Source organism: Lytechinus variegatus, chromosome 5, assembly GCF_018143015.1.
Source record: "Lytechinus variegatus isolate NC3 chromosome 5, Lvar_3.0, whole genome shotgun sequence".
Taxonomy (NCBI): Eukaryota; Metazoa; Echinodermata; class Echinoidea; order Temnopleuroida; family Toxopneustidae; genus Lytechinus; species Lytechinus variegatus.
Window position 1 is genome coordinate 19,437,628 of NC_054744.1, and position 27,117 is coordinate 19,464,744.

At 34.5% G+C, this 27,117-nt stretch overlaps 1 protein-coding gene across 6 annotated transcripts in view; it reads right to left on the minus strand.

The window, feature by feature from the left end:
• Positions 1-1,302: 1,302 nt before the first annotated feature.
• LOC121415662 (amyloid-beta A4 precursor protein-binding family A member 1-like) overlaps positions 1,303-27,117 on the minus strand; it is a 37,500-nt gene continuing 11,685 nt past the window's right edge. For 2 of the 6 annotated variants that reach the window (XM_041608957.1, XM_041608963.1), the window contains exons 2-10: positions 26,953-27,098; positions 18,331-18,369; positions 14,837-14,938; positions 12,185-12,379; positions 9,168-9,347; positions 6,066-6,278; positions 4,984-5,103; positions 4,282-4,422; positions 1,303-3,552 (exon numbers count right to left, since the gene is read on the minus strand). In XM_041608957.1, the coding sequence (XP_041464891.1) occupies positions 3,481-3,552; positions 4,282-4,422; positions 4,984-5,103; positions 6,066-6,278; positions 9,168-9,347; positions 12,185-12,379; positions 14,837-14,938; positions 18,331-18,369; positions 26,953-27,098 (1,208 nt within the window). In that variant the 3' untranslated portion in view covers positions 1,303-3,480. Of the gene's footprint in view, positions 3,553-4,281; positions 4,423-4,983; positions 5,104-6,065; positions 6,279-9,167; positions 9,348-12,184; positions 12,380-14,836; positions 14,939-18,330; positions 18,370-19,026; positions 19,054-26,952; positions 27,099-27,117 lie in introns of all 6 variants that reach the window. The other 4 variants (XM_041608959.1, XM_041608960.1, XM_041608958.1 and 1 more) reach the window with 4 other exon arrangements.

A 27,117-nucleotide genomic window follows, 5' to 3' on the forward strand; every position in this document is an offset into this window, starting at 1 on the left:
TTAGTAGGAAATTATGAACATCAGTTTATCAAAATCGCTGTATTGAGTTGGGGGCTTTGTGTCAATCTTAGATATCACTTGTGCAAATCATTCCAATATCAGTTCGCAGATTGGTCATAAAAGATGGGTAGGATTTATACATATATATAACATAATCAATGAATACTTTATAAGGCTACAGCTAATATCATTGGCTGCTATTCAACTAGATGTTTTTAAATACATAATCTGTCATCTTTACAAAGCACCATTTTTTTCTCTTTCTCTTTACAGAATCATACAAAATAAACTTCAGTATTTGAATGAAAATCATTTGAATATACAGGAAGATTTCTAGTTTGGGCAGATATCCTTTTTCTTTTTAAATATTGAAATACAGATACAAGAATACATGGGAAATTATTGTGAAACCTACAATGTGTTAGTGTTGCAGGATATGTCAAACTACGTAGGTGTACCACAAATTATATAAATACATAGATGTCTCTTATGAGGAACACATATTGGAAAATTATTTGCCTATAGCAAGTCAAACCCTCAACATAAATAAAATATAAACAGTATTTATTACACAAATATCCACAGTGTTATTAATACAACAATTCAAATTAATATCACTTCTTGATTTTTCCTATATCGACCTATTATTTAGGGGACCTACTATCATGGATCACAGGAACAAACTTGAATGAATTAATATGACAAAATGTTATAACAAATTCCCAAATTGCCCACATTGGTTGATAAATAACTCCAAATTAGCTCTACATAAACAAAAAAGTAAATATTGCTAATGAAACCCTAACATAAAAGTAGGCCTTGAACACAACATGTTTAACATGATTCTTACATTGACAGAATATATATTACATGTACACACCCTATATCCCTGTGTCTTATCATTCACTTAACTTAAATACTTAAGATGAGATGCATCAAATTCAAAACAAAACTGAGATGTAGAAAGGACTATATTACTACATATGCTGATTATCAAGTCCATTTGTCAACAAATACCACATTCCACAAGCAATAAATCTTGACACTAGTAAATTGTACTAGCATGGAGGAAAGGGTAGCCTTTGGGCGCAAAAAACGTAAATCCATAATATAAAATTCACAAACTATCAATAATCTATTCTCCATATACATGTAATTCAATGAGCATTTGGCTTTGGTATAAAGAAGCATTAGTAAATATAACATAAATATCTAGTAACTCTAAACTTAAATTTGTATCATCATTATCATCCGTTAAAGTACAGTCCACTAGTTTGGTGTTTGGTGTATCATCATACTTGATGATAAGCTGTATATAACTAATACAAGTATCTCATTGGCCATATTGTAGCCAAAGGATACATGTATGGCTAAGAATGATACTGAATGTCCGAATTAAGAAATTAACTGTGCAAAGATGACGGCCGAACTTATTTTCATTGGGACCTTGCGTGACACAGAATTAACACATATCATAAAACAAATATAATTAGGGGCTAGAGTGAACGAATCTAAGTTATCTAACAGAATTCACAGGTCTTGTGCACTGTTTGAATTTGATTTAAATGTATTGAGAGTGATAATGTAGGACTCATTGATTGTTCTAATTTTTAGAGACCAAATGTACATTGTGAGATCTATATTTCAAACACTAGATGAAAATAACTTTTTGCTTTCACATATCTTTGGTAGTGGTATGTAGAAATGATAGCTAGGTTTGACAAACAGAAAGATACAAGTCACTTTGTGGCCATTTTTTTAGGTTTTTTCCACCAAATAGTCTGTAACACGTATATATTGTGAAAAACATAAAGCTTAATTAAACTTCCTCTTTCCAAATAAAGCGAATAGCAGTTGGCAACATCTTAACAGGTTTTCTTTGGAGAAAATGAGTATATATTCCATATCTGAGAATAACTGTTTAGGGGCTCAAGGTCTTCTGTTTGTCAATCCATTAAAATCACACATGCTGACTCTTCAATAGCATCAAAGACTATCTCTACACCACAAATAAGGAATGTTATAGATCACAAATTAGTTGTACAATATTTAGGCAGTAATGCAGCTAATATGCAGAAGTATCAGGGTTATTTTAATTTCTGACATGTTTAATAAAAAAAAAACTATTAACTCTTTTTAAGATGCTAGAAACAAGCACTAAAAAAATTATAAGTACACTGATGTTAAAAATGCTATGTCATATATGTTGCTATTTGTCAGAATTCCTAGCTTATGTATTAACTATTCATGTGGCTGGAATATGCACAAAGAAAATACTACTTTGAAACACAACAGGGTTAATCGTACCATTATTATAAACAAACCATCATTATCATTGGTCTCAACATACATCTATATTTATTTCCATTGTTGAAACATACATTGTGCACAAACATCTTCCATATATTATTTTTGTTATTTTGTATCTCTCTCTATATACCAGCATTATCTGGCTCTTAAGTCTTTTTTGCTACAATCTTCCAAGCTATTATTTACAAGAAAAAGGCCTCAATTCAGTGACTGAATGTACAGAGTTTATCGACGCCCCGATAGCGATGCCTGGATGATTGCCTCACGAAGGGCGTTCCCGCGATCACCTTGCAAAAGAAAGTGTCTCTGGTGCAATGGTCTGAGTGTGCTTCTGGAAACCAACTTCACTTCTCAGTATTGGGCCTCGGAGAACCCTGGCGAAAGGTTGACTTCATCAGTGGGATTCCTGGCACCACATCTTCAACTTTTTGTGGTGAATGTATCATCATGCTGAATCTATACTTATTCTATAACATCTGATCATACATACCCATATCTGGAACTGCCACTTGTTCATGACAAATCAAATGACATTACGTTACCTTATAAATACTATGCTTTTAAAAAAAGGGTTAAAAATATAAAATCCATCACCATCTCAATAACTCCATCCCTTGACATTTTCTATCTAGTTTGTATCAATACCATCTTCGATCACCTTGCCATCTTCGTAATGACCGTTTTATGGAAGAAGTAAAACATTTTAACGAGGAACCTTCGGTGAAGGTTACAAGCTCACACCCCAAACTGGTTATTAAAACCTTTCAAACGCTTCAATCATTTTGCAACGTTTCAATCCCAGCCTGAACACTCTCCTCGGAAATCTTTCCTTCTGCAGCGGGTCTACCCCTGACTCTTATCTCGCTCCTTCCACAAGAATGATATAGATTCCATTCCATGATGCCTGTTACCATGGTAACATGAATGCCGCATGAACTGATCTTGCCATGACCTTCATCCAACCCTCTTTAGCTAAGCAACCCCTAGGACATGGTATCATGTTCCTACATTCACCGTTGATTAATCTTGGTTTATTCGTTTCTCTCCGATCATATTCCATCTCTTAGCGAGGACAACGTCGGATGAATGCTATACAAGATGATGCACCTTGTCCCATTATCCATCTCAATATGAAATTTCAGAAGTTCGGATGAGTTCATGAGTTTTTCTTTATATATAAACCGGTTGTTCTTGTCCTGTCAGGAGTTTGTACATGGAAAGAGGCATCGTCTTCATGCGAATCTAATAACAAACAAACAAAAAAGATTTAAGGAACTACCAACATCGTCAGAGAGAAAATCGTAAGCTTACCCAAAAACTAAATCAGGTTGGCGTTTCATAAAGCTAATTGTAAGATATGAGCGGCCTCATGAATGACTGGTCATTCTTTCTTGAGGAAAATTATATGCATTAAATTATCATTAGTGTGGATTTAGCTCCTAGGACAGTATGACAACTTTATGGAACACCCACCCGACATTTTTTTTTTTTTTTATCAAAATGCATTTAATTTAATGGGAAAATTATACTTCCATATTCATAACAAGCAAACCGGCAAATTATTTTAAATTAACTATACATTTTGGGGGGAGGGAGAGGAGGGTGGATAAGGGTACATCATTGGTCAAAGCAGAAAGAGTTGATCAATGTGTGATTCCAGAGTAATGCACATTTTCTACAGACCACAGCAAGATTTAGTCCAGCAATAGGGCTTGGGGGTTAAAGTTATCAGGGGCCCGTTGCAGAAAGAGTTGCAATCAATCGCAACTCTAAAAATCATGCGCAACTTGATTTTCAACCAATCAGCAGTGCGCATTTGGGACTTGCGATTGATTTTTTGACTTGCGTTTAAACGCAACTCTTTCTGCAACGGGCCCCAGAAGAGGTTAAAGTTATCAGAAGAGGTTTAAATGCACTTGGCATAACAAGCAGTTCAATGATGTAGTATATAGAGCATAATTATGTACTTACCTCTCCTACTGATGTTGAGAGCATCTCTACAATCTTTTCATGAGCCGTTGCTACCACACTGCTTCCGTTGATCTCAATTATCCTATGACCGACCCGGACACCACCTCTTTCTGCAATACCACCCCTCATTAGACTGCATATCTGATAAAAGGAAAGGGAAAACCAATTCCACCTTAATTCCAACCCTTAGCTACATACTGTTTAGTAATCCATACTCTTCCTTTAGTGAAAGATTGTGCCAACAGCTAGGTCATAGAACACCAACCTTGGAGACAGAATGTATGGTTGATTTTAATTTCATGATTAATTGTACCTTGTGGACAATGCAATCAATGATGCAATTTTATTCTATGATCAATTGCAAAGCCTCATTTTACAGAACCAAGGAATGGACCAAAAGAAGAAGGAGAAAAAAAAGAGAGATATTGTAATCAACCCTCAAACAATTAGAAGATAACTTGGGATGTTTGACAAAAAAACATAGGGTGAATTAAAGTCGGTCCAAAATTGATAGCTGCATGTTACATAACATATCACTACATTGGTCTTGTCATAAAGAGCATGTGTATGAGTGTATAGTCATCAATGAGGTTACATGTGAAATATCTTGTGACCGTTTCATTGAAGCCTGACTTTATGATAATTGGCTATGTGAAACAGCCGCCTGGACAGACACCTTAAGCAAGAATGTTTTCTACTTACGATTCCATTTTGTACGCTAAAGCCAAGTTGGTACTTTGTATCTGGTCTCTTGATGAGGACTTGAGTAACAGGTGGACATGATACAACATTGAACTTAACAAGACACTGACTCTTTAAACCCTGCAAACAAAACAAAAATCAAAATTACATTTTCAGCTTTCTTACAGATGACAATTTGGTAATACAGGGTTCCAAGCTTTTCAAGAAAACAAAATTCCCTGATTTTTCCCTGATGAAATTTCAAAATTCCCTGATAATTATTTAAACCCATTCCCCGTTTTGCACGTTTTTTAAGTTGTTGCAGTGAATTACATGTATTTTCAGTACAAAAACAGTAATGTAAAACTAATTAAGTACAATTACACAGGCATGTAATAGCCTCCCTTCTCCCCATACAGCCATCCACCATAACAAGTCATTCAATGGATGTTGTTTTGATATGCAACAAAATATAACAGAGTCTGACTGACTACCGATCAAAATTTTCTGATTTTTTTTTACCTCATTTGAGGCATTTTTCCCTAATTAGAGGTACATGATTGTTTTATCAAATCCCTGATTTTTCCCTGACTAGAAAAAAAAAGTAAAATAATTTTCCTTGATTTTCCTGATGGGCTGGTAACCCTGTAATAGACATACTACAATAGCAAAGTAAGAAGCTTTGAAGGACCTGTGAAAAATTATAAACTTGGTTTTAAAAAAATCAATAGTTACGTTCATGAACGAAAGTCAAATACTTCACAAAATATTGTCTCCGAAGAAAGAGTCAAGCTGCAGCATTTTCTTTTTCAATTAACTAAATAATTGAATTTGACAACCATGCCATCCTTTGACAACTCATAATATGAATTTATTTTTTCTCTTGGCACTGTGACAATCATCCAAACTCTCAATTTTTTTCCTGTCTTCCTCAGAATAGAATGTTTCTAGACAGATAACCTGTATTGTCATTATCACAATTATTGTCTACATTCAAAACTGATCATTGGGCAAATCTCAGATACTTCTGATTAAATTTTGAATTGTTCTTTAATTAATTTTATAGATATATATATATATATATACTGGGGCCTAAAACTCACCTTTATTGTCTGTTGGCATTGTTGTAATGGAAGCCCTACAAGGCTGGTGCCGTTAATGGACATCACCTGGTCACCGATGTTGAGCTTGCCTGATCTAGCAGCAGCACCGAATGGAGACATGTTTGCGATGACCACTGTTGGAATGAGTGAACCCCAGCCTGATTCTACTACCACCATACCCATGATCTCACCCCTCTCCTTCTCCACTAACACCTGTCACAAAAGAAACAAAAAAAAAAAAATAATCTGGAAGGCACGTTCGAAGCATAGTATAAAGATAAATCAACTTCCACTTATGTTGATAAACAAGCATTGTAAGTGTCACATCTGAAGAAAATTGTCTAAAAAATTGTACATAGATTAACTCATGACATCATAATCCTTTATTATAATGTCTAAATGTCATGAGTCATGCTATATGAAGTCTGATGTTATTGTGATGTCACCGTTATGTCATGGGTCAATAATGTTTTATAGTTTCACAAGTTTGTCCTCTCTCAAATGTGGACTAATTATTTTCATTTTTTTTTTTCTCAAATTACTTTTAAAAACATCTGATTTTGTTCACAGCTATGGAAAGCTTTATGCCTCATTAGGATTTTATTATACCTCATATTATTTAATACTTATTTTAAAGCTAAATGATAGTAGTTGCAGTAAAACACTAATTTCGTGAGAAAGTCTGTAAAACCAAGGTTAAGTATGACTATATCATCGAGGATCTAGATCTGGTACAGTTACATAAATTGAACTTTGTGAAATCATAAAATCTAAGCTGAAATACGAACACACTGAAGATCGCCAACACAGATAGGCACACGTGGGACAGTGTATTATTATTGCTGGAGTAAAGACCCGACGGAAGTGACCGAATCCACGCTTATTTCGCTTATTTCTCAGCAATTACACAATTTCTTCCAGAATCCTTTGGCACATATTTTTTATTCATACAGACACTTGGGTGGTCATTATATTAAATTATGTAAAAAGTCAATTTGAGATCGTTACCAGAACTGGAATTTATCTTAAACAGAGAAATGTTTCAGAGCTTCGTTGCTGTGCTGAGGAGCAACATGCCTTTAGGCTTCACTCTTCTCTATCACCTTCATTCAACAATTCCATTACTAATCATGGCAATTTTGTATTATTATTATGAAGTGCTAATTCCACAACAGTAATTCTGTTTTTTCCAAACCCCAGGTTGTAATATTAGGGTGGACTTTCTCTTTAAACCCTCAAGTCATATTTCATGCCATTGTGGATGGTCTTCTCTTTCATCTCATGTGCATATCCTCTGGGTGAGAAACTTGTTTGTAACTGACCTGTCAGCATGCACTTTGTATGGAGTTTGAGAGGAAACCGATATCAACTAAACTGGCATATGAGAAGAGGATGGTCATTGATATATACGTACATATAGATATTTGGTTTATATCCATTTGGTCCAATACCAGTTGGTCTAATTCTCAGAATGTGTACATTACTCATTGGTGGCTTCATGCATGCGGTCTATCAATACGGCCTACAATTTAATTGCCACTTGGTCTATAGTTCAATCACCACTTGGTCTAATACTTGGGCTAAGCTTCATATTGTCTAATGATTAACTTGCCAAATGACCTAAATACCACTGTGTCTATTCAGTTTGACCCTGCTTGCCCAGTCATTGTTTGGTCTATCAACAAACCAAAATAATGAAGTAGGCAGTGACCATTACGGATGACCTAGCTATGAGAAGTATATTTAGAACAATGGTTTTGAAAGGGTAAATCAGCTCAAAATGACAAGAACACCAAATGAATATAAAAACATCAGTGGATGGTAAAATGGGGTTCGAATATACCGGAGATTTATTGTGCCCAAGACAGAGTGATATTACACTTCAATGTCATTCATCGATTTCCTCTTGCATTTTTTGTGAACTCCTATCAATCACAACCTGGGGCTCGTAACACAAAGATTAGCAATTGATCCTACGCTCGATTTTCACGATTGATTGTACATTGGAGTCAATTGAATTGGTAGAAAAATGTTCTTTGATCATTGCTGAGCTTTGTGTTATGTGCCCCTGATGCCATTTTCGATCACTGGCATTTATAATTCACGCCTTTAGAATTCTTGAATACCAAAAGTTGAAGACAATAAAAAAAATGTAAAAATAAATAATTTTGATTAAGTACACTTGGCATTTTACATCATTTTGTATTTTTCAAATTTTAAACAGAGTGATGCAAACTCCAGGTTAATTCTTAATTCATTTACTATAAAAAAAATTACACACAGGGTTTGTAGTATACTTAATCTTGGCTATCAAATGGTTAAAGCTCATCAGAGAACTCTTAATTACTTGACAACAACCCTATGAGGGAACATACATTGAAGCTTGCTCTTCACATGGGGTAGAGATTGCATCAATTTTAATGAAGATTATTATCTCTCCATTAACGCATTTCATGCCCAGTCACCATACAGTCCCAAAGGTAATTAGGAGAAGGGAATGATCCTATTCTCTTTCACACTAAGTACTATTAGATGATAGGAGAGTGATATGCTTGATCAAGTATATCATCTGAACAGGTAGCTAGTACTACCATGGGGACAATATCGTTTGGTATGTATCGTCGATTTCATATCACACTGCTCTGGCTATGTCTTGAGAGCTGCGAGTCAAAGCACATCTTTCAGTATATATTGTGTGAATATTGATTTAATCAACACTGTCCCACTAATATCCAGACAAACCATTTCACATATTGCCAGAAGGAACTATAATAACATCCTACATGTAACCTGTAATAAGTGCTGGTATAGAATTTGTAAAAAATAAATAATTATGAAGTAATCAGAAGTATAGTTGATATCATGTTGTTGTGTACTAGAATGGTATTAAAAAAGTTCTGGGGAACCTATAATTTGTATCTAACATCCACATCTAACACATCTTCTTGCCAAAATAATAATCATACATGGATTTTAAACTGCCATAAAGAAGATCTGGAAACAAAAAAAAAAATACTTTTCATCTTAAATCAAGCCCTCTTCATTTCTTGGAAACTAACATCTTTATCATGTGATTTTTGTTTTATTTGTGGCTACCATTACCTCTTTCTCGCATTCTTTGTTTGAGAAGAGCATAAGATCATCGCCATAGATCTCCTGTGAGTTGAGGACATCATGATAGTCGATTTCCTGGGCATGAGGGTCTTCAATACCATTGGCTTTCAAGAACTCCAGGTAAGCAAGGGCAAAGGCTTGGCCAATCGTCTGTGCTATGAGTTGTGCCTGCAGGGATTCAAATGAGATCACGCATATAAGGTGTCAATTTAACAATGTGCATAAGGTGCAAAGTTGAATGGGGAGAGTGCAAAGTTGAATGGGGAAAGTGCAAAGTTGAATGGAGAAAGTGCAAAGTTGAATGGAGAAAGTGCAAAGTTGAATGGAGAAAGTGCAAAGTTGAATGGAGAAAGTGCAAAGTTGAATGGAGAAAGTGCAAAGTTGAATGGAGAAAGTGCAAAGTTGAATGGAGAAAGTGCAAAGTTGAATGGAGAAAGTGCAGTTGAAAGGAGAAAGTGCAGTTGAAAGGAGAAAAGTTGAAAATAAGAAAAATAATAATTGATTGAAAGACAAGCAGGTCAAAAAGGTCATCTATGTTGCCTGTTCGGTCTACCCTTATCTCTACCTTGACTTTTCTATTTAAACAAGTGGAATGCCTCTGGCCGTCTCACCTGCATCACGCAGGTCAATATAGCAGCAGTGCTGACTTTGAAAACTACTCTAACTCGCACAAGATGTTCAGTGATACATGGTTACTCTTATGTCCACTTTTTATGAACTAGACCAATAAACTTACAGAGATATGATGGTTATTCAACAAAAAAACCCAACATGGCCAAAGTTCATTGACCTTTGACTTTGATCATGTGACCTGAAACTCGCACAGGATGTTCAGTGGTACTTGATTACTCTTATGTACAAGTTTCATGAATCAGATCCATAAACTTTCAAAGTTATGATGGTAATTCAACAGATACACCCAATTCGGCCAAAGTTCATTGACCTTTGACCTTGGTCATGTGACCTGAAATGCGCACAGAATGTTCAGTGATACTTGATTACTCTAATGTCCAAGTTTAACGAACTAGACCAATAAACTTTCAAAGTTATGATGGTAATTCAACAGATACCCCCGATTCGGCCAAAGTTCATTGACCCTAAATGACCTTTGACCTTAATCATGAGACCTGAAACTTGCACAAAATGTTCAGTGATGCTTGATTACTATTATGTCTAAGTTTCATGAATCAGATCCATAAACTTCCAAAGTTATGATGGGAATTCAACAGATACCCCCAATTCGGCCAAAGTTCATTGACCCTAAATGACCTTTGACCTTGGTCATGTGACGTGAAACTCATGAAAGATGTTCAGTGATACTTGATTAACCTTATGTCCAAGTTTCATGAACTACATGTAGGTCCATATATTTTCTAAGTTATGATGACATTTCAAAAACTTAACCTCAGGTTAAGATTTTGATGTTGATTCCTCCAACATGGTCTAAGTTCATTGACCCTAAATGACCTTTGACCTTGGTCATGTGACATGAAACTCTAATAGGATGTTCAGTAATACTTGATTAACCTTATGGCCAAGTTTCATGAACTAGGTCCATATACTTTCTAAGTTATGATGTCATTTCAAAAACTTAACCTCAGGTTAAGATTTGATGTTGACGCCGCCGCCGTCGGAAAAGCGGCGCCTATAGTCTCACTCTGCTATGCAGGTGAGACAAAAATGAGAGAAAAACATCCATTGAAAACAGATCAAATACAATTGAAATTTAAATTCCAGCTATGCTATATTTCTTGCCACTCCTAGATAACTCCGTATTGAATTTTAACACGAATTAAATGCATTACACTCCAAATATAAAATCATTATTGGAAAAGCCAAAGAAACACACAAGATACCATTGAGCTAATGTTGGTTTGTTTACCTAGTAAATCTGTATTCTTACTGCTAACAAGAAAAAGCTTTGTAGGCGGCACACACTTCAATAATCCAGATTATACTCCCTATACTTGCATGTATTGTATTAACACAATATTTTCTTCCAATGTATAGTGCATAATAAAATAGAAAAAAAAACCTGTCTAATAAGACTGATTGAGTTAAAGCAATTTGAGCCGAGCATGTAAGTTTTTTTTCTGACAAAAGGAGAGTGCTAACACATACTACAAATCACGGTGTTTCTGGCTTTCCAAGTTGAGATTATTAAATCTACACAGCTTGGAAAGAATTTTTATTAAAATTTTGCTGATATAATAACCTGGCTCTGACCCCACTGCCCTTAATTACAGTAAACATATGAAAAACAGCTTTGACAAACATGCCTTGGCAACAAGGGTTCAATCTTGTGGCGACGTGGCAAAGTAGACATAACATTTGATTTTTGTTTGCTCAATCCGCTATATGTGGGACTACAGCTTGCACCAGAATTGATATTAGTCTGATTTGACCCTTAAGGACTTACTCTACTGAGGATATTACACACAAAGACATAGGTATGGGAGATGGGGAGGGGGGAGGGACAATGAGATTGTGGAGACAGATAAAAGAAAAGAGAAAAAGTGAAGTGGAATAGAAAAATACAGAGAGATGTAGGGAGACAGAGAGAGGATGAGTGAAAAGAGAGACAGGAAGGGAGAGAGAAAGATATACAGAGGGGAAAAGAGAGACATAGAAAATGACAGAAAAAGGGAAAGAGAAAAATTGGACAAAGAACGATCAAACAGAGTGAATATGAACAAATAAAGTAGGAAATTGCACCCCCCCCCAAAAAAAAAAAATCACAAGGATACATGCTTGTTAGGAAGTAGAAGAGCAGATATAAAGTGCTCAAACAACATGGGAGAATAATCTCACAAAGCAATCATAAAAGGTAGAGGGGACACCTTGCATCCGAGGGAAAGCGCAAGAATGCAAAGACAAGCAGCGAATATATCACAACTTGAACTGACATGCCCATTATTTCTAAAACAAACCCCACTATTTGTACAACTCCCTCCCTCTAGTCCCGTCTCAAACCATATTGACTTTAATCATCTCCCGTCACGTACATCTTCCGTCTCGAAGACATGGCAGATGATTTTCCTCGGTTGTCTTCGTCCTTCGGCATCCAGCATGACCCCGCTCTCCTCCATGGCTTCGTCCAACGTCCTTGTGATCTGACGCCGTCGAGCCATGATGACGACGATGTTACCGATGTCGGCGATGTACGAGATGGTCTTCAGAGGGTGGTCCATCATGGTTTCCTGAAGGAATTTAAAAATAATTTAATAATGCAATACTTCTGGAGCTTATATCTCAAACTTTGTAGTATTTTTCACCATTCATCACTATTTTGGCACAATAATCAAGTCCACAGTCAGAAGTATGATTATCAACCCCCCCACACACAAAAAAAAACCTCCAGTATTATCATTTCATGATGACCATTTATATTTGCATTTCTTGATATGAAAAGGGAAATGTTAAGCACAAACATGAAATTGAAAACTGCATTCTTTCATTCATGAATAAAGGGAGGCTTGGTCTCTGTTTATGGCAATACAAAAAATTCAAGTGTATTTTATGTCTATCATATTAGTTTTTATTATTGATTTCTAAACTATGCATACTTCACTAATTTGTTACATTAGTAAGATAAACATCAAATTGAATCAACAAAGAATAAATAAACCTTGTATATCTTTTTAACCGAAAAATGGGTGAATGTTTTAATATCAAAGAGTGGAAGAGCATTTCCTCTACAGGTGTTTTGTAAAAATTATCACCAAAATTGGGAAAATCAAATACAAAGCTTAAAATGGCCAAACTTCAGACCCCCTGCTAATTTACTGATTGAAAATTGTCAGGAGGTCTACAATCAGAATCATTTATAGTGTCATCCAAGATACCACTCTGGATGCTGCAGGAATGCTTAAAGAACATGTATGGGAGACTCTAAGGCCTGTATTCTGAAGTCAGGTTAGACCATGGTCTAAGTCTGTGCTAAAATTATGGGAAGCCATAAGTGTCAAAATTTTTATTAAGTTGTTTGTTTCTTATGTTTACTGTGCTCTTTCCCAATTCATCGCTAGTGATGACAATCATCTTTTTTATACTTCCTAGACAATTATGAATGATTTGAGGGCCAAAAGAGCTGAAATATGGTATCTCTACTGTTACTGATTTTTGTAACAATTGGCTATCCATACTTAAACCACAAATTTAAACCTGAGTTTAAGTTCAACCCGACTTCAGAATACGGACATAAGGGTGTGTTTAATGTCGATATTTTAATTTAAACAGCAACATGAATCATTATTGAAAACTCAAATACAAAATACAAAACACAAACATGATCAGTGGTGCGTTGTTCAGACTCGAAAATATAACTGATTATTTGCTGATCATCTTTAAATTTCCCGCTTTCGTTAGTGCAGCTTTAGTGCACAGTTTGACATATCACAAGAAAGGTCAATTCTGGCACCTGCTTGTGTAGACTTCCACTGCGAGAGCAAATTTAAAGACGTTTCAAAACTTAATTGTGTTTGATGTCACATTCGCGATGCCGAAATTCATAAAATCTGAGCTAATCATGTTTACAAACACATCCTTTTCCTCTGAATCATGATTTGAAAGACATTTACTTTTACAACTGGGAGTGGTGGACATTGAACACACCCTTTGTTTCTCATTATATCTGCATTTTGTTATCACTTTTTCAATCATGATTCATGTTGCCATTTTAGAATTGGAAACCAACAATGAACACACCCTAAGGCTACATCCAAAGTCAGTGCTGTGTCTTCATACAGGAACTCAGCCAGTGTCTGCACATCACCAATCCTAAAAACAGTGGGGACTGAGAGGACAGCACCCGTGATGGACAGATAAGATTCAAATACAGTATGGCCCGTATTCTGATAGCAGGTTTAACTTAAACTCAGGTTTAAAGTTGTGGTTTAAGTATGGGAAGCCAATTGTTACATAAATCACTAACAATAGAGATATCATACTTCAGCTCACTTGGCTCTCAAATCATTCATAATTGTCTAGGAAGTATAGATAGATGATTGTCTTCACCATCGATGAATCAGGAAAGAGCACAGTAAACGTAAGAAACATACAACTTCAGAAAAACTTTGATACTTCTGGCTTCCCATACTTTAACCACAACTTTAAACCTGAGTTTAAGTTAAACCTGACATCAGAATACGGGCCTATAAGTCTTTCTCAATGCCTTTCCCTCAATCCTCTACTGCTTTGTACATGACTATGATTATTAACATGATTTGCGATGAAGACACTTGCAGGATTCCTCAATAAACAATGTGGCACTGCCTTAACTTAAGCAAAAAAAAATAGTAGCTTTGCTCTTTGACCACCATGGGACCAATGCAGAACACCAATAAAATCAAGATTTCCATGCCAGTTACCATAAAAATAACTTTTATACAATGGAGCAAAGTTGAAGAAAAGCATTATGGACATATATGATGCTATTTTTACAAGCTATGCTTTTTTAAAAATCAAATTTGACATCATTGTATTTCTTTGTAAAACAGTAATTTGATTTAAAAAAAATTGTAAAATGTAATTTTTGCGATTATGTGTTCATTAGCTCAAGATAGACGGTTTGGGGAATGTGAAGTAATAAATAAAATCAAATGAAAAATATGATATGAACTTAACTAAATGAATGAAATAAAAAGAGTTGTTTTTACCTGCATATCGCTCACCTGAGTGTCAGCATTGAGTACCCTGATACGTTCATTGGAGATGGCTAAGTCTACCTCTGTACTAGGCTGCTCCTCCCCATCAGGGGACTGTTATAAACAAATCAAATATTACCATGGTAACTTAATCATCAAAATACTAATATCATCACTCATCAATCTCTACGGATTTTGTATCAAGGGTTTTATCTATGTTATCATTCATATTCATAATAATCACCTATTTTAATCAAGTATCATACGTGCATATCATTTCATCAATTTAATCAGTTGTAATTGTAGCTGTATCATGTTTGCTCACTACTACTACTACTACATGTACTACTACTACTACTACTACTACTACTACATGTACTACTACTACTACTACTACTTCTACTAGGGCATGGATTGGCTTTAGCCTATGTCATATTAGATTCCATGAACATAGAAGCACTTCTCTTTATCTATCATGGCTATCCTCAATTATTTCATTCATCAATATTTGTGTGTTGGTCTGAACACTGTCCCAATGCACAATTGGTGTGCCTACTATGAGGCTGTCAACCCGAGTTAGAGTTACTGTGCATCAGTCACCTTTTAATAGTATTTTTTTTCTTTCTGTTGTTGCCTGCATAATTGATATTAAATTTTCCTGTGTTTGCCATGAAAGTATCAAACATATTGAATAGGTATACAATGCTGAGGGAATAATATGAATTTACATGAATGTTAAATACACAGGTAGGTGAGGAGAACAGCGATAAATTGTAATAACAACAATAATGATAAACAGTATCAGTTATTTGATTAATATGTGAAGTACTTATGAAACCCATTGTTAACTCTGTGCAAAGATTGATCAATTCAATCAGGATTTAGCACCGTTGTTTTGCTATGACTTCAATCAAAGAGCAAAATATCAGTTTGGACACTAGTAGTACCCTTTCCCCCAATAAACATAGAAAAACACACAAGAAATTCAATTTCCTGTTAGTCAACTCATTCAATAAATCCATATAAAATATAGAATAGTGGGCGGGTGTTGACAGGTATGGGTAGCACGATAGGCACAAACACAAACAACTGCTGATACTAGGAAATTTGTCGGTGAATTCATAAAGTATCACAAATGCATTTGAATATGCTAATCCAATATATTCTGTCATCAAGGATCATGTGTCACTTTGTAAATTCTACAACAAATTATGCAAAATGTAGCTATTGGCCCAAAAGATATTCAAAGAAACAATATAATTTTTCTTTAAGTCTTTTTCATGTTTATTTGTCATACACACTTAAAATAAATACGCCCTCCCATAATGAAAACAAGGGGATTGAAAGGACTTGTAAGCAAAATATGCAAAGTTGACAAACAAAGTATAATATCCGAATTCTTTCCTGAAATAAGATTGCAAATCATATATTGCATAAAATTATTCACTTCAGCAAAGCCAGCAAATAAAAAGAAAGGGGCCTCTTGAATAAAGCTTGTGTTTGAATGAAAATCCTTGAAATCTAATGAGAGCACATAATATATGCACTTATTGGCTGAAAATCACAAAGACACTAGACAAGGTCTGAACAAGATAACTTAAAAAGCAAACTAAATAAACATATTCGATTGTCTTCTTTGTAAAGAAAAATATATCACCTGAAAAAAAGAAAGAATGAGAGACTTCATTCTTCTGTCAATTCACTAGTGGTTTTTCATTCATTTTGATCTTATCAATACTTGGCATGCATAAACTATGTTGTGTACGCTGAAAAATGAATAAATTGACATCAAAGCTATACACATCGAAAACTATATCTAAATATTTCTGGAAAACCATTAGGGGGAACAATGCCTCAGTGCTTGCTCAAATGGCATTTTACCATGTTTACTTTAAACTTTATGCTGATATTCATAATGGACACTTAATTTTCTTATGTAAATAATCAAACAAATAGATTAATAGGTGAACAGAAAGTAATGCTACTCATTCAATTCACTACACTCTAATTTTAAGGCACTGATTTGAGAAAAATCTAGACGATTAGTTATCAATCTCTGGATCCAATTTAATTCGTCAGTATACATTTTTTAAATCTAAAAGGATTTAAATTCAAATTTTAACAGAAATTCAAATAATCGGATGACCGCTAATTGCAGCCATTTTAGATTCATTTTTTAAAGCAATAAAATTTAGGGAGTGTCATAGTAAAATTTTGGGAGAATACATATCAGTTATGCGTGTTCATTGTAATGGTTCATATCATGATAAAAGATATTTTGAAATTGAAATAGATGATCTCCCAATAAGGTGACTGGGTGAGATAGGGAAAATGGCATAAGGGCAGGGGCTGAATCCGTACCGTAACAACTATTACAATCAGGAAAAAACCAAATGTTAAAACATACATTGAATACAAAAACACAAGATTTACACACAAAGACTCAACAACTTTAATGCACCTTAACAATTCAACAACGGGCAAAAGGGAGTATTATATAAATATACAGATATTATGTATATACATGGTGAAGCCATAGGAAATACCATCATATCAAACAGACAGAAGAAGTCATTTAATCGACACCTCTAGTTAGTAACTAAACTTATCGATTGCATGCTTGATATCCATCAGAGTATGAAAATGGGTGAATGATATTATACAAGGATTATCAAGAAAATACAAGGTTATATGTCATAGAGGGATTATGGACATGAAACAGGGGTCATTGTAAATCTTTTGTTTTTTATTAGAGAATAATGAACACTATCAGAATAACACTCTCAGAATAGACAACACACTAACTACACAAGAACAGATATATGTATGACTACTACAGAGAGAGGAACTATTATAAACATGCAATAGTATGATGTTTAACAAATTATTAAACTTTGAGTTTTATCTTTTTTTTTGGTAAACATATATTCATTCTTTTCCAGGACTTTTCTTACAAAATAATTTCACTCTATTAATTCTGATAATATGAAATGATTACAGAATTACAAAAAACTATTAGTTAATAAGATACTTAAAACAAATTGACAATTTGATCTGAATTTGTTTTAAAGGTCATTCTTTCTGTAACATTTGCTGGCATAAAAACATACCTTCTATATTTTTGTATGATAATGGGGGGGGGTGCTGAGTCAGCTATCCTACCCCAAGTACTTTTTGTAAGTATTTCATTAAAAAAATCCCTGAAGTTTATACCCCTCCCCTTCCTGCCATAAAAAAATATGAATTTACCATCCCTTCACAAGACCAAGATTCAGTGATTCAGGGCACACTGGTTGAGCATAGGGGACTTCATAATAAAGTAGGATTAATAATGTTTGTATAAAGGAAAGATGATCAACAAAATATGAAAACATGCAGAGATTTTTTTTATTCACATGCTAATCACAAGACACACAAAAAATAGTATCACCACATTAATGACAAAGGAAGGAGAAAACAAGATGAAGGAACATGAAGATATTGAAACTGAGAGAGAGAGAGCATACGTTTCTCTTTGGTTTATGAACTTTTGGTGGAGGCCTCTCCTTCTTAGCGGAAAGATGAAAAATGAGAGACACAAAGATGGAAAGGAAGAGAGAGAGAGATATATATCATAAACATATATACAAACACACACTAGATCTGATAATGTATTCATTATTCTGAAAGCTCAAAGTAATAAAGGAACCACCTTGGAGTGAATGATATCATAGATCATGGCTGTAAATAGACGATAACACTGTTAATTAGATACTCTGGTGGATATTTCACATTACATGTTTATTTCAGATACATTGATGATTACGTAAATAGTGCAAAAAGGACTTAAGTGACTTTTATATAAGAGTGATTAAATGATTAGATGGTAACCCTGGCTTCCCCATGATATACTCTACACTGTTGGAATACATACAACATCTGCTGAGAGGTAAAAGGTTTCTCATATTCTTTGAGAGCAATATAGCCATTCTGCCTCTCAACAGATGCCCCAAAGTGGCTGCATATATACAAAGCTAATTTCAATCATGACATACAGCTACATAGCAATACTTTTATTACACACTGATGATAGATATGCTGTGGTAGTGCTAAAGAGGAGAGAAAGTGGAGTTAAGCCCTTTCTGCCCCAAAGGCATCACACAATGTGAATATAGAACATGAGAAGATAGTGGTAGTGATAGCTCAAAAGAAGCAATGCCAACCTTGTACCAGCGCTTCCTAAGTCGTGTCTAATGATGCAAGGTAAGGAGAAAAAAACGGAGGAGAAAAAAGGAAAAAGGAATACCATTCCATTATGAAAAACAAGACAAAGAGTTCCATGCATGGCATGGATCAAAGAAACATCTCATGCTTTCATGACAAAAGATTCATGTAAAAATGGGACATCTTTTTAAGTGTGTTAGGTAATACAATTCATAAACAAGAATGCTATTTCAAGATTTTCTTTCGGTATACACCATTTTTCTTTACAACTACTGTATATGCTTTCATGACAAAAGATTCAACTAAAAAGGGTCACCTGCTAAAAATGTGTAAGGCAATATATATTTTACAAGCAAGTTCAATCATTATTATTATTATATTTCACAACTACATAGTATATGTTTTCATGACAAAAGATTAGAGCAAAATTGGACATCTGATAATGTATTAGATACAATTTATAATATAAGTAATAAATGTAATAAAACACTTCTTTTGTAAAATATCGACTCATGGTGATGACAGTAATAATTAGTTGCCCCTCAGTCAATCTTTACTGAACACTTTTCTGTTAGGATTACAATTAAACCTATACAGGACATTTTATCAGAATCATCCCATTATGGATAACTCTTTTTTAAATTGAAAAAGTTACTATGAATATAAATACCACTCCAATGAACTCATTCATCAATAGAAAACTCCCCCATAACCCATAACTTTTCTACACTCTTATTTTCACTTTCAATTCTGTAAGAGGGATTTAAAAATGACACAGGTTCCATCAAAAGTAATCTAATTATTAATATCTTCTAATTTTAATATGTAAACCTATCCAATAGAGCTAGCAGTGAAAGAATCGATGAAGAATATAATCTAAATTCAAAGGATTTAAAATAAATCCAGACCGGGTGTGAATAGTGACCAGCCGAATATTAGGTTTAGATTCAAACCTTGTTGATTTAAATACAAATCTGAAATGATTCTAATTTAAATCTATTGAGAATAACTGTTAATCCTTAAGATTTAAAATAAACTCAAATTTGGCTGGTCACTATTCACAGCCGTTCTGGATTTATTTTAAATCCTTGGGATTTAGAGTGTACAAATCATTTTGTAGAAGGTAATAAATGGGAAATAACAAGACAGTATTGTTGTAGGAAAATATTGAAAGAAGGTGACCATGCATTATCATGATGCATGACATGGTATAGAATGCAACATGCATCATTTCAAAACCCACAACATATTAACAAAATTACAAGTCGCTGGCAACTAAAAAAAAATAATGAAGAATAAGTATATACGTTTGTTTTTTAATAAAAATAAAAGGTTCATGTTTTTTTTTCTTCAGCATAATTTTTGTTTGTTGTATTTTTAATTCAGATTTTGTTTTCTGCCAACAATGCACATACACAACAAAAGTGAAATTCTAGCCGATTCTATTGTAAAATCAACATTTGTGAAACCAAAATCACAATGACCAAAAAAGAGCTTAACATACTTAAATGTGTTATTTATACTCTTCTAACAACACTTTCTTAAAATTTATGCTCAAGATCATGTTTTTGATGATTTACTTTTTTCCTAACAACTTAAATTGATAATATTTTACACATTACAGTATGAAGTGCATGTCTATTTTTTTGTCAAAAGACAAAATGCTTGACAAAAAGTATTATCATTGCTGAATATCATTAATTCCAATGACACATACAAAGATAAATCAATGATTATGGTAAATGGCAATATTAGCTTTGACAAGATGGTGGAGCCTCACATAAAAACTGAGAAATGAACAAGAGCAATCCCGGATGACAGAGAAGAAACCCTATGTAACGGTCTTATAAATTGCCGGTAAATTGATGAGTCAGTGCCCTTATCAACTCGCTCTTGACGCTCATTATAAACCAGTATCTAAATCTAGTATTGTAAATGGAAGGAGCTTTCTTCTCTCACATAATATTTGCAAAGTAGAATGATCAATTATATCAGTAGGTGATGAACATGAACTATAATAATAACAGTATTGACCCACTACCCGAAAACAAGCTATCAAGAAATAGTCAATTTTAGATCAACAATTTTAAAGCAAAATCAGAATTAAATTCAGCAGTGAAACTAAGAGCTAGTCTCCCCCAAATAGCAGTACAATTAATTCTCCATATCACTCGAATTGAAGAATTGACAAATTATGCAAAACATATGTAGTTTGTGTCTATTATGTAAAAATTCACCAAAAGTCAAATAAATTTCTATGTATCTTGTTAAATTTGATAAGTGACAATATTGCTTAGAAGTCATACTCATTCATGCATGATTTGATTGATCAGAATTTTTTAAATCATATTTTGTTTTTGATATTGGAGTTACTTTTCAGAATGTGTTTCATTAGCATATCTCCTGACTATAGAGGTTGGGGATATTTGATACTGGCTGAAGGTAAAAACCTAAGTAATTACGACATCATGCTTTCTAGTTTCTTCACTTCGGCTAAGGTTCAAAAGAAGAGGTCTCTCCTTACACTTTAAGATGGCATGTCAGAGCATTTATTTCAAGGGCCATAGAACACAGTAGCATTGGGTTACATGGGGTATGGAGAGTTGGGCTAAAGCTTCTGCTGCCTGTCAGTTGTTATTCTTGCTTTTCTCCTGAAAGGTCTAACGAGTCAAAACAGGGGATTAGCTGATCATCTTCCATGTACCATTGTCTGGTTATCAACATTGGTTATTGTAATGTGTCAATGTTAAAACATCATCAAGCAGCGAATGAGCATTATTATGAAATGCATCTCATGTTCCTTCCTGTTATGAGGCCGCCGCAAACGAATTAAGCTTCGAATTCGATTAGCTTGTCCCTTGAGGGGAGAAGCCAGGTCGTCAATGTCATGTATAATGATGTCTTGATCATGAGGAATGTAATGAAATTTTCTTACTAAACATACCTGGCTGCTTCATGGCATAAGCAGCAAATGCTTTTCACCTTTGTGTTTTCAAATTTGCAATCATAACATGATGTAGAACACCCATCATGTACATCATTGCTTGAAAGTGTGGAAAGTGCGGAAAGTGCTACTAAAACCGCCTTGCAGGTAATTCCAATTGTACAAAATAAATGGGATGAAGTGCATTTATTTTTATTAATTAATTTATTTTTTTTTTGCTTCATGTAAAAAGGGATGAAAATAAATCACATATTGTCTTCGGCTAAAACTGGACGATATGAAAATGGGTACAATTTAATCATCACACCATCATCCTCAGTGGCTTCAGTGAAGTATTATCCATATTCATAATTTGCTCAATATAGCAAGATGTATAGATGTTATGGGTCTATGAATGTTATTCATAGTATGATTTCCAACCATGTGAATAGCTTCTCAAGGACAGTCCATTCCAATGAATTCATTTTTATCATCTCAGAATAGATGTGGCCATAGCCATAATTCTACTATTCATTACTATAGGCAACCTGCCAAATGAGAATAGATTTGCTATGATCTTTTTGTACATGTATCATAAAACAGTGTATTCTTCTCCGGAGGCTTCAGGCGGAATTTCTCGAAAAAAAATCTCCTAAGATCGGTTTCCAGCGATGTGAATACATTTTACCTCTATGAAGAGCAATCCATTCCAATATACATTTGTTCATCTCAATCCATATCCAATTGTAAAGTAGATTTGAATGAGGTAGAGAAATAGAACTCTACTTAATGAGAATTGATTGGTGATTAGGTCTCTCAACCCAACTCTCCTCCCATTAATAAGATCTCCTGCATAAGGTCAATAACTCAATTGATTTCCTTTCACTTGCTTTCCTCAGTATTTTTTCACTAAAATGATTTTCTCTGACCTTTTGTCAAAATGAGACATTCACACGGGACCTTCCACATTGTCTTGTGTTTGCTTGTGTCCAAAGTGCATTCTTTCTTTAGATATATAAAAGCATATGTACATGTAATCACTTCTTGCAAACACAAAGCATAAAGCTCATAAATTTAACACAACTTTATTTAAATTTGAAAATCATTTGTTTCATACTTGTAAACTATGTGGAATTTAATTGTTTACCCTATATTTTCATCCTACCCTTATAATAAAGGTATAACATCTAACATTTTTCCCAGTTCCTCCCTCTTCATAAACTTCATCCTCAAGATATTGAAAACACATTTTGTGGGTGTAAGGATCAAAGCTGTTGATTTGACAGCTCAGAAAAACACAGGATACCACCTTACCACACCTTACCAGGAAGGGTGGGGGAGGGGGGGGGGGCGTCAATGCCATTACAAAAAAAGAAATTACCAATATTAAAAAAAATAATATTTGAGCCATTTTTTGGGGTAGGAGAAAAAATGAAAAAGTACTTGTTGAGGGTACTCTGAGATCGAAGGATGGTTGCGGTACTTTTTATAGAATCCTAGAATCTTATCACCAACATTGTATAACACTCCCAATTTCTTTCAAGCCTTAATACAACCTTCGCCTTCTCCCGTTATTAATCATCCCCAGTCGTCACCCAACCCCTCCCCCACGTGGACTTATTTTTCATCTTGCCAGAGTCCTCGAAACGACAGCGTGGCTATGCAATCAACGCTAGATGCGTTAAGTATTGCAACATATATAGGACAAGGATGAGTGATAGGTGATGTCGATGCCAATGACGTTGATGAATTACCCATAACGATGGGTGACTGTACGTGTGACATAGGGGCATAGCGTGACCAAACATTCCTTCATTTTCTCCACCACCCTTATGACCCTCTCTTTCAAATCTAAACACAAACTACATCCATGAAGCAAGCTCTATGATTACATCCTAAATAATGCCAATGGTGTCCTGAATGTATAATACAAATAGATGTATGAAGGAAACAGCACTACTTTAGAAGCCTGAATTTACATAGAATACGGTACTACATAATACCTATAAAGCATGAAACTTACTTATTCAAAGTATAATTAAAAATCACCAAAGTATACTCAGTACCATGTTTTTCTTTCTTTATGTTCTGAAGTCCATAGCGACATGGTGAACATAATGTGATATGCGCTATGTAACAACTGGCTATCACTGTTTAGTACCAGTAGTATTCTAAATAGATGTGCAAGGAAAGGAAAGGCATGGTCAATGGTACATACTCTGAAATTTGAAGACCATATATTTTGACATGAAACATTTCCATCTGTTTATGTTTACGATTTGTATTTTTCATTGTATACAATTAGGCTCGTATTTTGTTTTGTTTTTATCGTTGGTGTTCATCTGAACCGTCGTATCAGTCAATTTTGGTCAAAATATATATATTTTAAGATTTTTGCAGAAAATGAATGTACAAGTCCTATTCTATTCATAACTGAATTTCTAGGCAACAATTAATTTTAGTTTCTGATATGAGGGGATTTTCACAACGATGCCATTTTAATTTGTTAAATAAAATGCGCAAAACCCATTGGAAACGTGTACTGTAGCGGAGCGATACAACATTTTGACAGACTGTGATATCAATGCGCGCGGTCAGCGAAACTGTCGTTATCGGCCATGTGCACTGCATTGACTTTGCGTGTGAAAAGCGATACGTTTTGACTGGCCGCGCGCATTGAAATCGCGGTCAGGGTTGTTGTATTCCCTATGGCCTTTTTGTACAGGGGAAATCTAAACCGCTCAAACCGAAATTACAAGCATGGAGCTCTTTTGCTACATATTCTCTGATCCTCAGTTTTGTGTAAAAAAAGGATACCATTGTCAACCAATTGTCTTGGTCTTTCTAACCATGTTTATTCTAGTAATGAATATGTGTTGCAAGGCTGGTGAACCAGGTGTGAAAATTATAGTAAACTTTGAAGTCAATTGAAATGGGTTTGCACTGTCGTATGGGGACACGACAGTTCGGATGACCGCCGACGTTATGTTATACAAGGCCCCCAAATATGACATTATTTGACTGCTGACTGGGTTACCCTGTTTAAATAATATTTAACAAATAAATGAATATAATAAAACATCAACTTTATCCTTCTTTCCAAATATTCATTTATCTAGTTGTTCAAAAATGTTTGCTAGCTAAAGAGACCTTGAACATAATGTAGAAAAAGGCCTACATTTGAATAAATAACATATCCTATTCATGATCACAAATGTACTGTCTCTCGTGCATCCCCCAAACAAATGTACTATTTATGAGCTTCTTTGCTGTCAATCTAAGTGTGTGACTAATGTGTAAAAAAGGAGTTAAGTACATGCATGATTAAAACATCGAGTGGTTACTCTTCAGCAAAATGTCAAACTATTTGTAAATTAAAGTCACAACCCAGCCCCCCAAGCATCTAATCCCTCCAAAGCAGTTCTGCTTTACATGTAAATAATCTATCCGATAAACTGTGAACATCTCAATGTCCCCTCAATACTTTGCAATGGGAGCATACTTAATACAAAAGAAGTAATTTTTAATAATTAAATTTTCTTTGTTTACTGCGAAATAATGTCTCAAATCTAAAGTAATAATCTTAATCTTGATATCCAATTCAAGATCTTCTGCCTGGATGATTCATAGTCCATTGTTTCAAAGCAAACAACTGAAATTGAAAATGTTATGCCCTGAACAACTTGACATGTCTTTTTTTTTAAATAATAAGAGATGGTGTTACTATAACTTTCAGCATTATTTTCATGAAGTAGACCTTTCTACAAACTCGATCTAGTCCAATTTACAAACAAGCATATTCACAAATAAAAATGTCAAATCCTTCCCCCTTTTTATACAATATTAATGTGATACTTTATGAACGAAAGCATCAAGACAAAAATCATAATCATTGATACAGGACAATTTTTAATGCTATAAACATGGGGCAAGAATTATTTGTGATTGCTCTCATGCATGTTAAAATTGTTGCAAGCATTTTATGAAAAAAAAGTGTTAAATTTATCATAAGATATATACATATATAAGTCTCTGAACATAAACTGTATTATTTTGCTCTTACATTGGACAAGTACTGTACAAAGAAAGGAAGGCATATTAGATGTTATCGCAGGATATACACAGACTTAGAGATGAAGGTCTTTGGAGAATCTCTACTTCATTAAGAGCTGGCCTTTCAATCCAACCCTGTATTCTGTGATTAACCAAGCAGGCTGTTCCTGAAATAAATTTGCTGCATTGCAGATGGGTTAGACCTCATCAGTTTACTTTCAAACTCTATATAGTCTGTGCAACAGGAATAGATGAATAATGACATTTGTTTTCTACCACTGCAAGACGTTATTGCTGACAACACGCTCAGAAGTAAATTTGATGCTAATCAGGATTTTCCATTAAAACTTGCCTTGGACTGAACATGCATTAGCAACTTGAATTAATTGTTTCAGATGACCATCCTATTTCCACCTGGGGACTTGTGATGATGAAAAGTTCATACAGCTATTTGTTATTTCTATTGGCTATCTTCCTTTCTATTTTTGTGCTAGAAAAGGAAATGTGCTTTGTATTTTAATCTTAAACAACAATTGGAAAGGTAAAATGTTAGAGAAGCGGGCAAATAACTAGGATAATAATTGCCTTTCTTTACATTAACTCTTTCACATTCATGCTAAATTCTTTCTCTGATTCAGCATTCATGTACAGCAATTAAAAGATGAAACCTATACATACATTAATCAATTTGGGGATGGCTTATGTTTAGAGTCAGTTAAGTTTTGTATGTTATCAATTTCAGTTTGAAAATGGAAAGCTCATATCAATCATAAAACAACTACACACAGGTGTTCATGAAAGGAATAACAAAAACTATAACAGTTTTTTTTTTCCTAAAATGGTGCTGTTATTTGTGAGGATCAAAGCTCATGTTATAAGTGTGTGAATTTCATTAGCAAACATAAAAATTAAAGAGAGAGAGAGAGAGAGAGAGTAGTAGTAGTTATACCTTAATCCTGTTGACAGCTTCTTGGGCCTGTTGCATGCGCACCTTCTTGGTGGGTTGTTTGGTGGTGACGAGCTGCGTGGAGCCCAGGTACGCTGCCGGGTAGATGATACCTCGACCAAGAGCTGTTTCATCGTGAGGACCACGGGCTGCAGGTAAAAGAAGAAG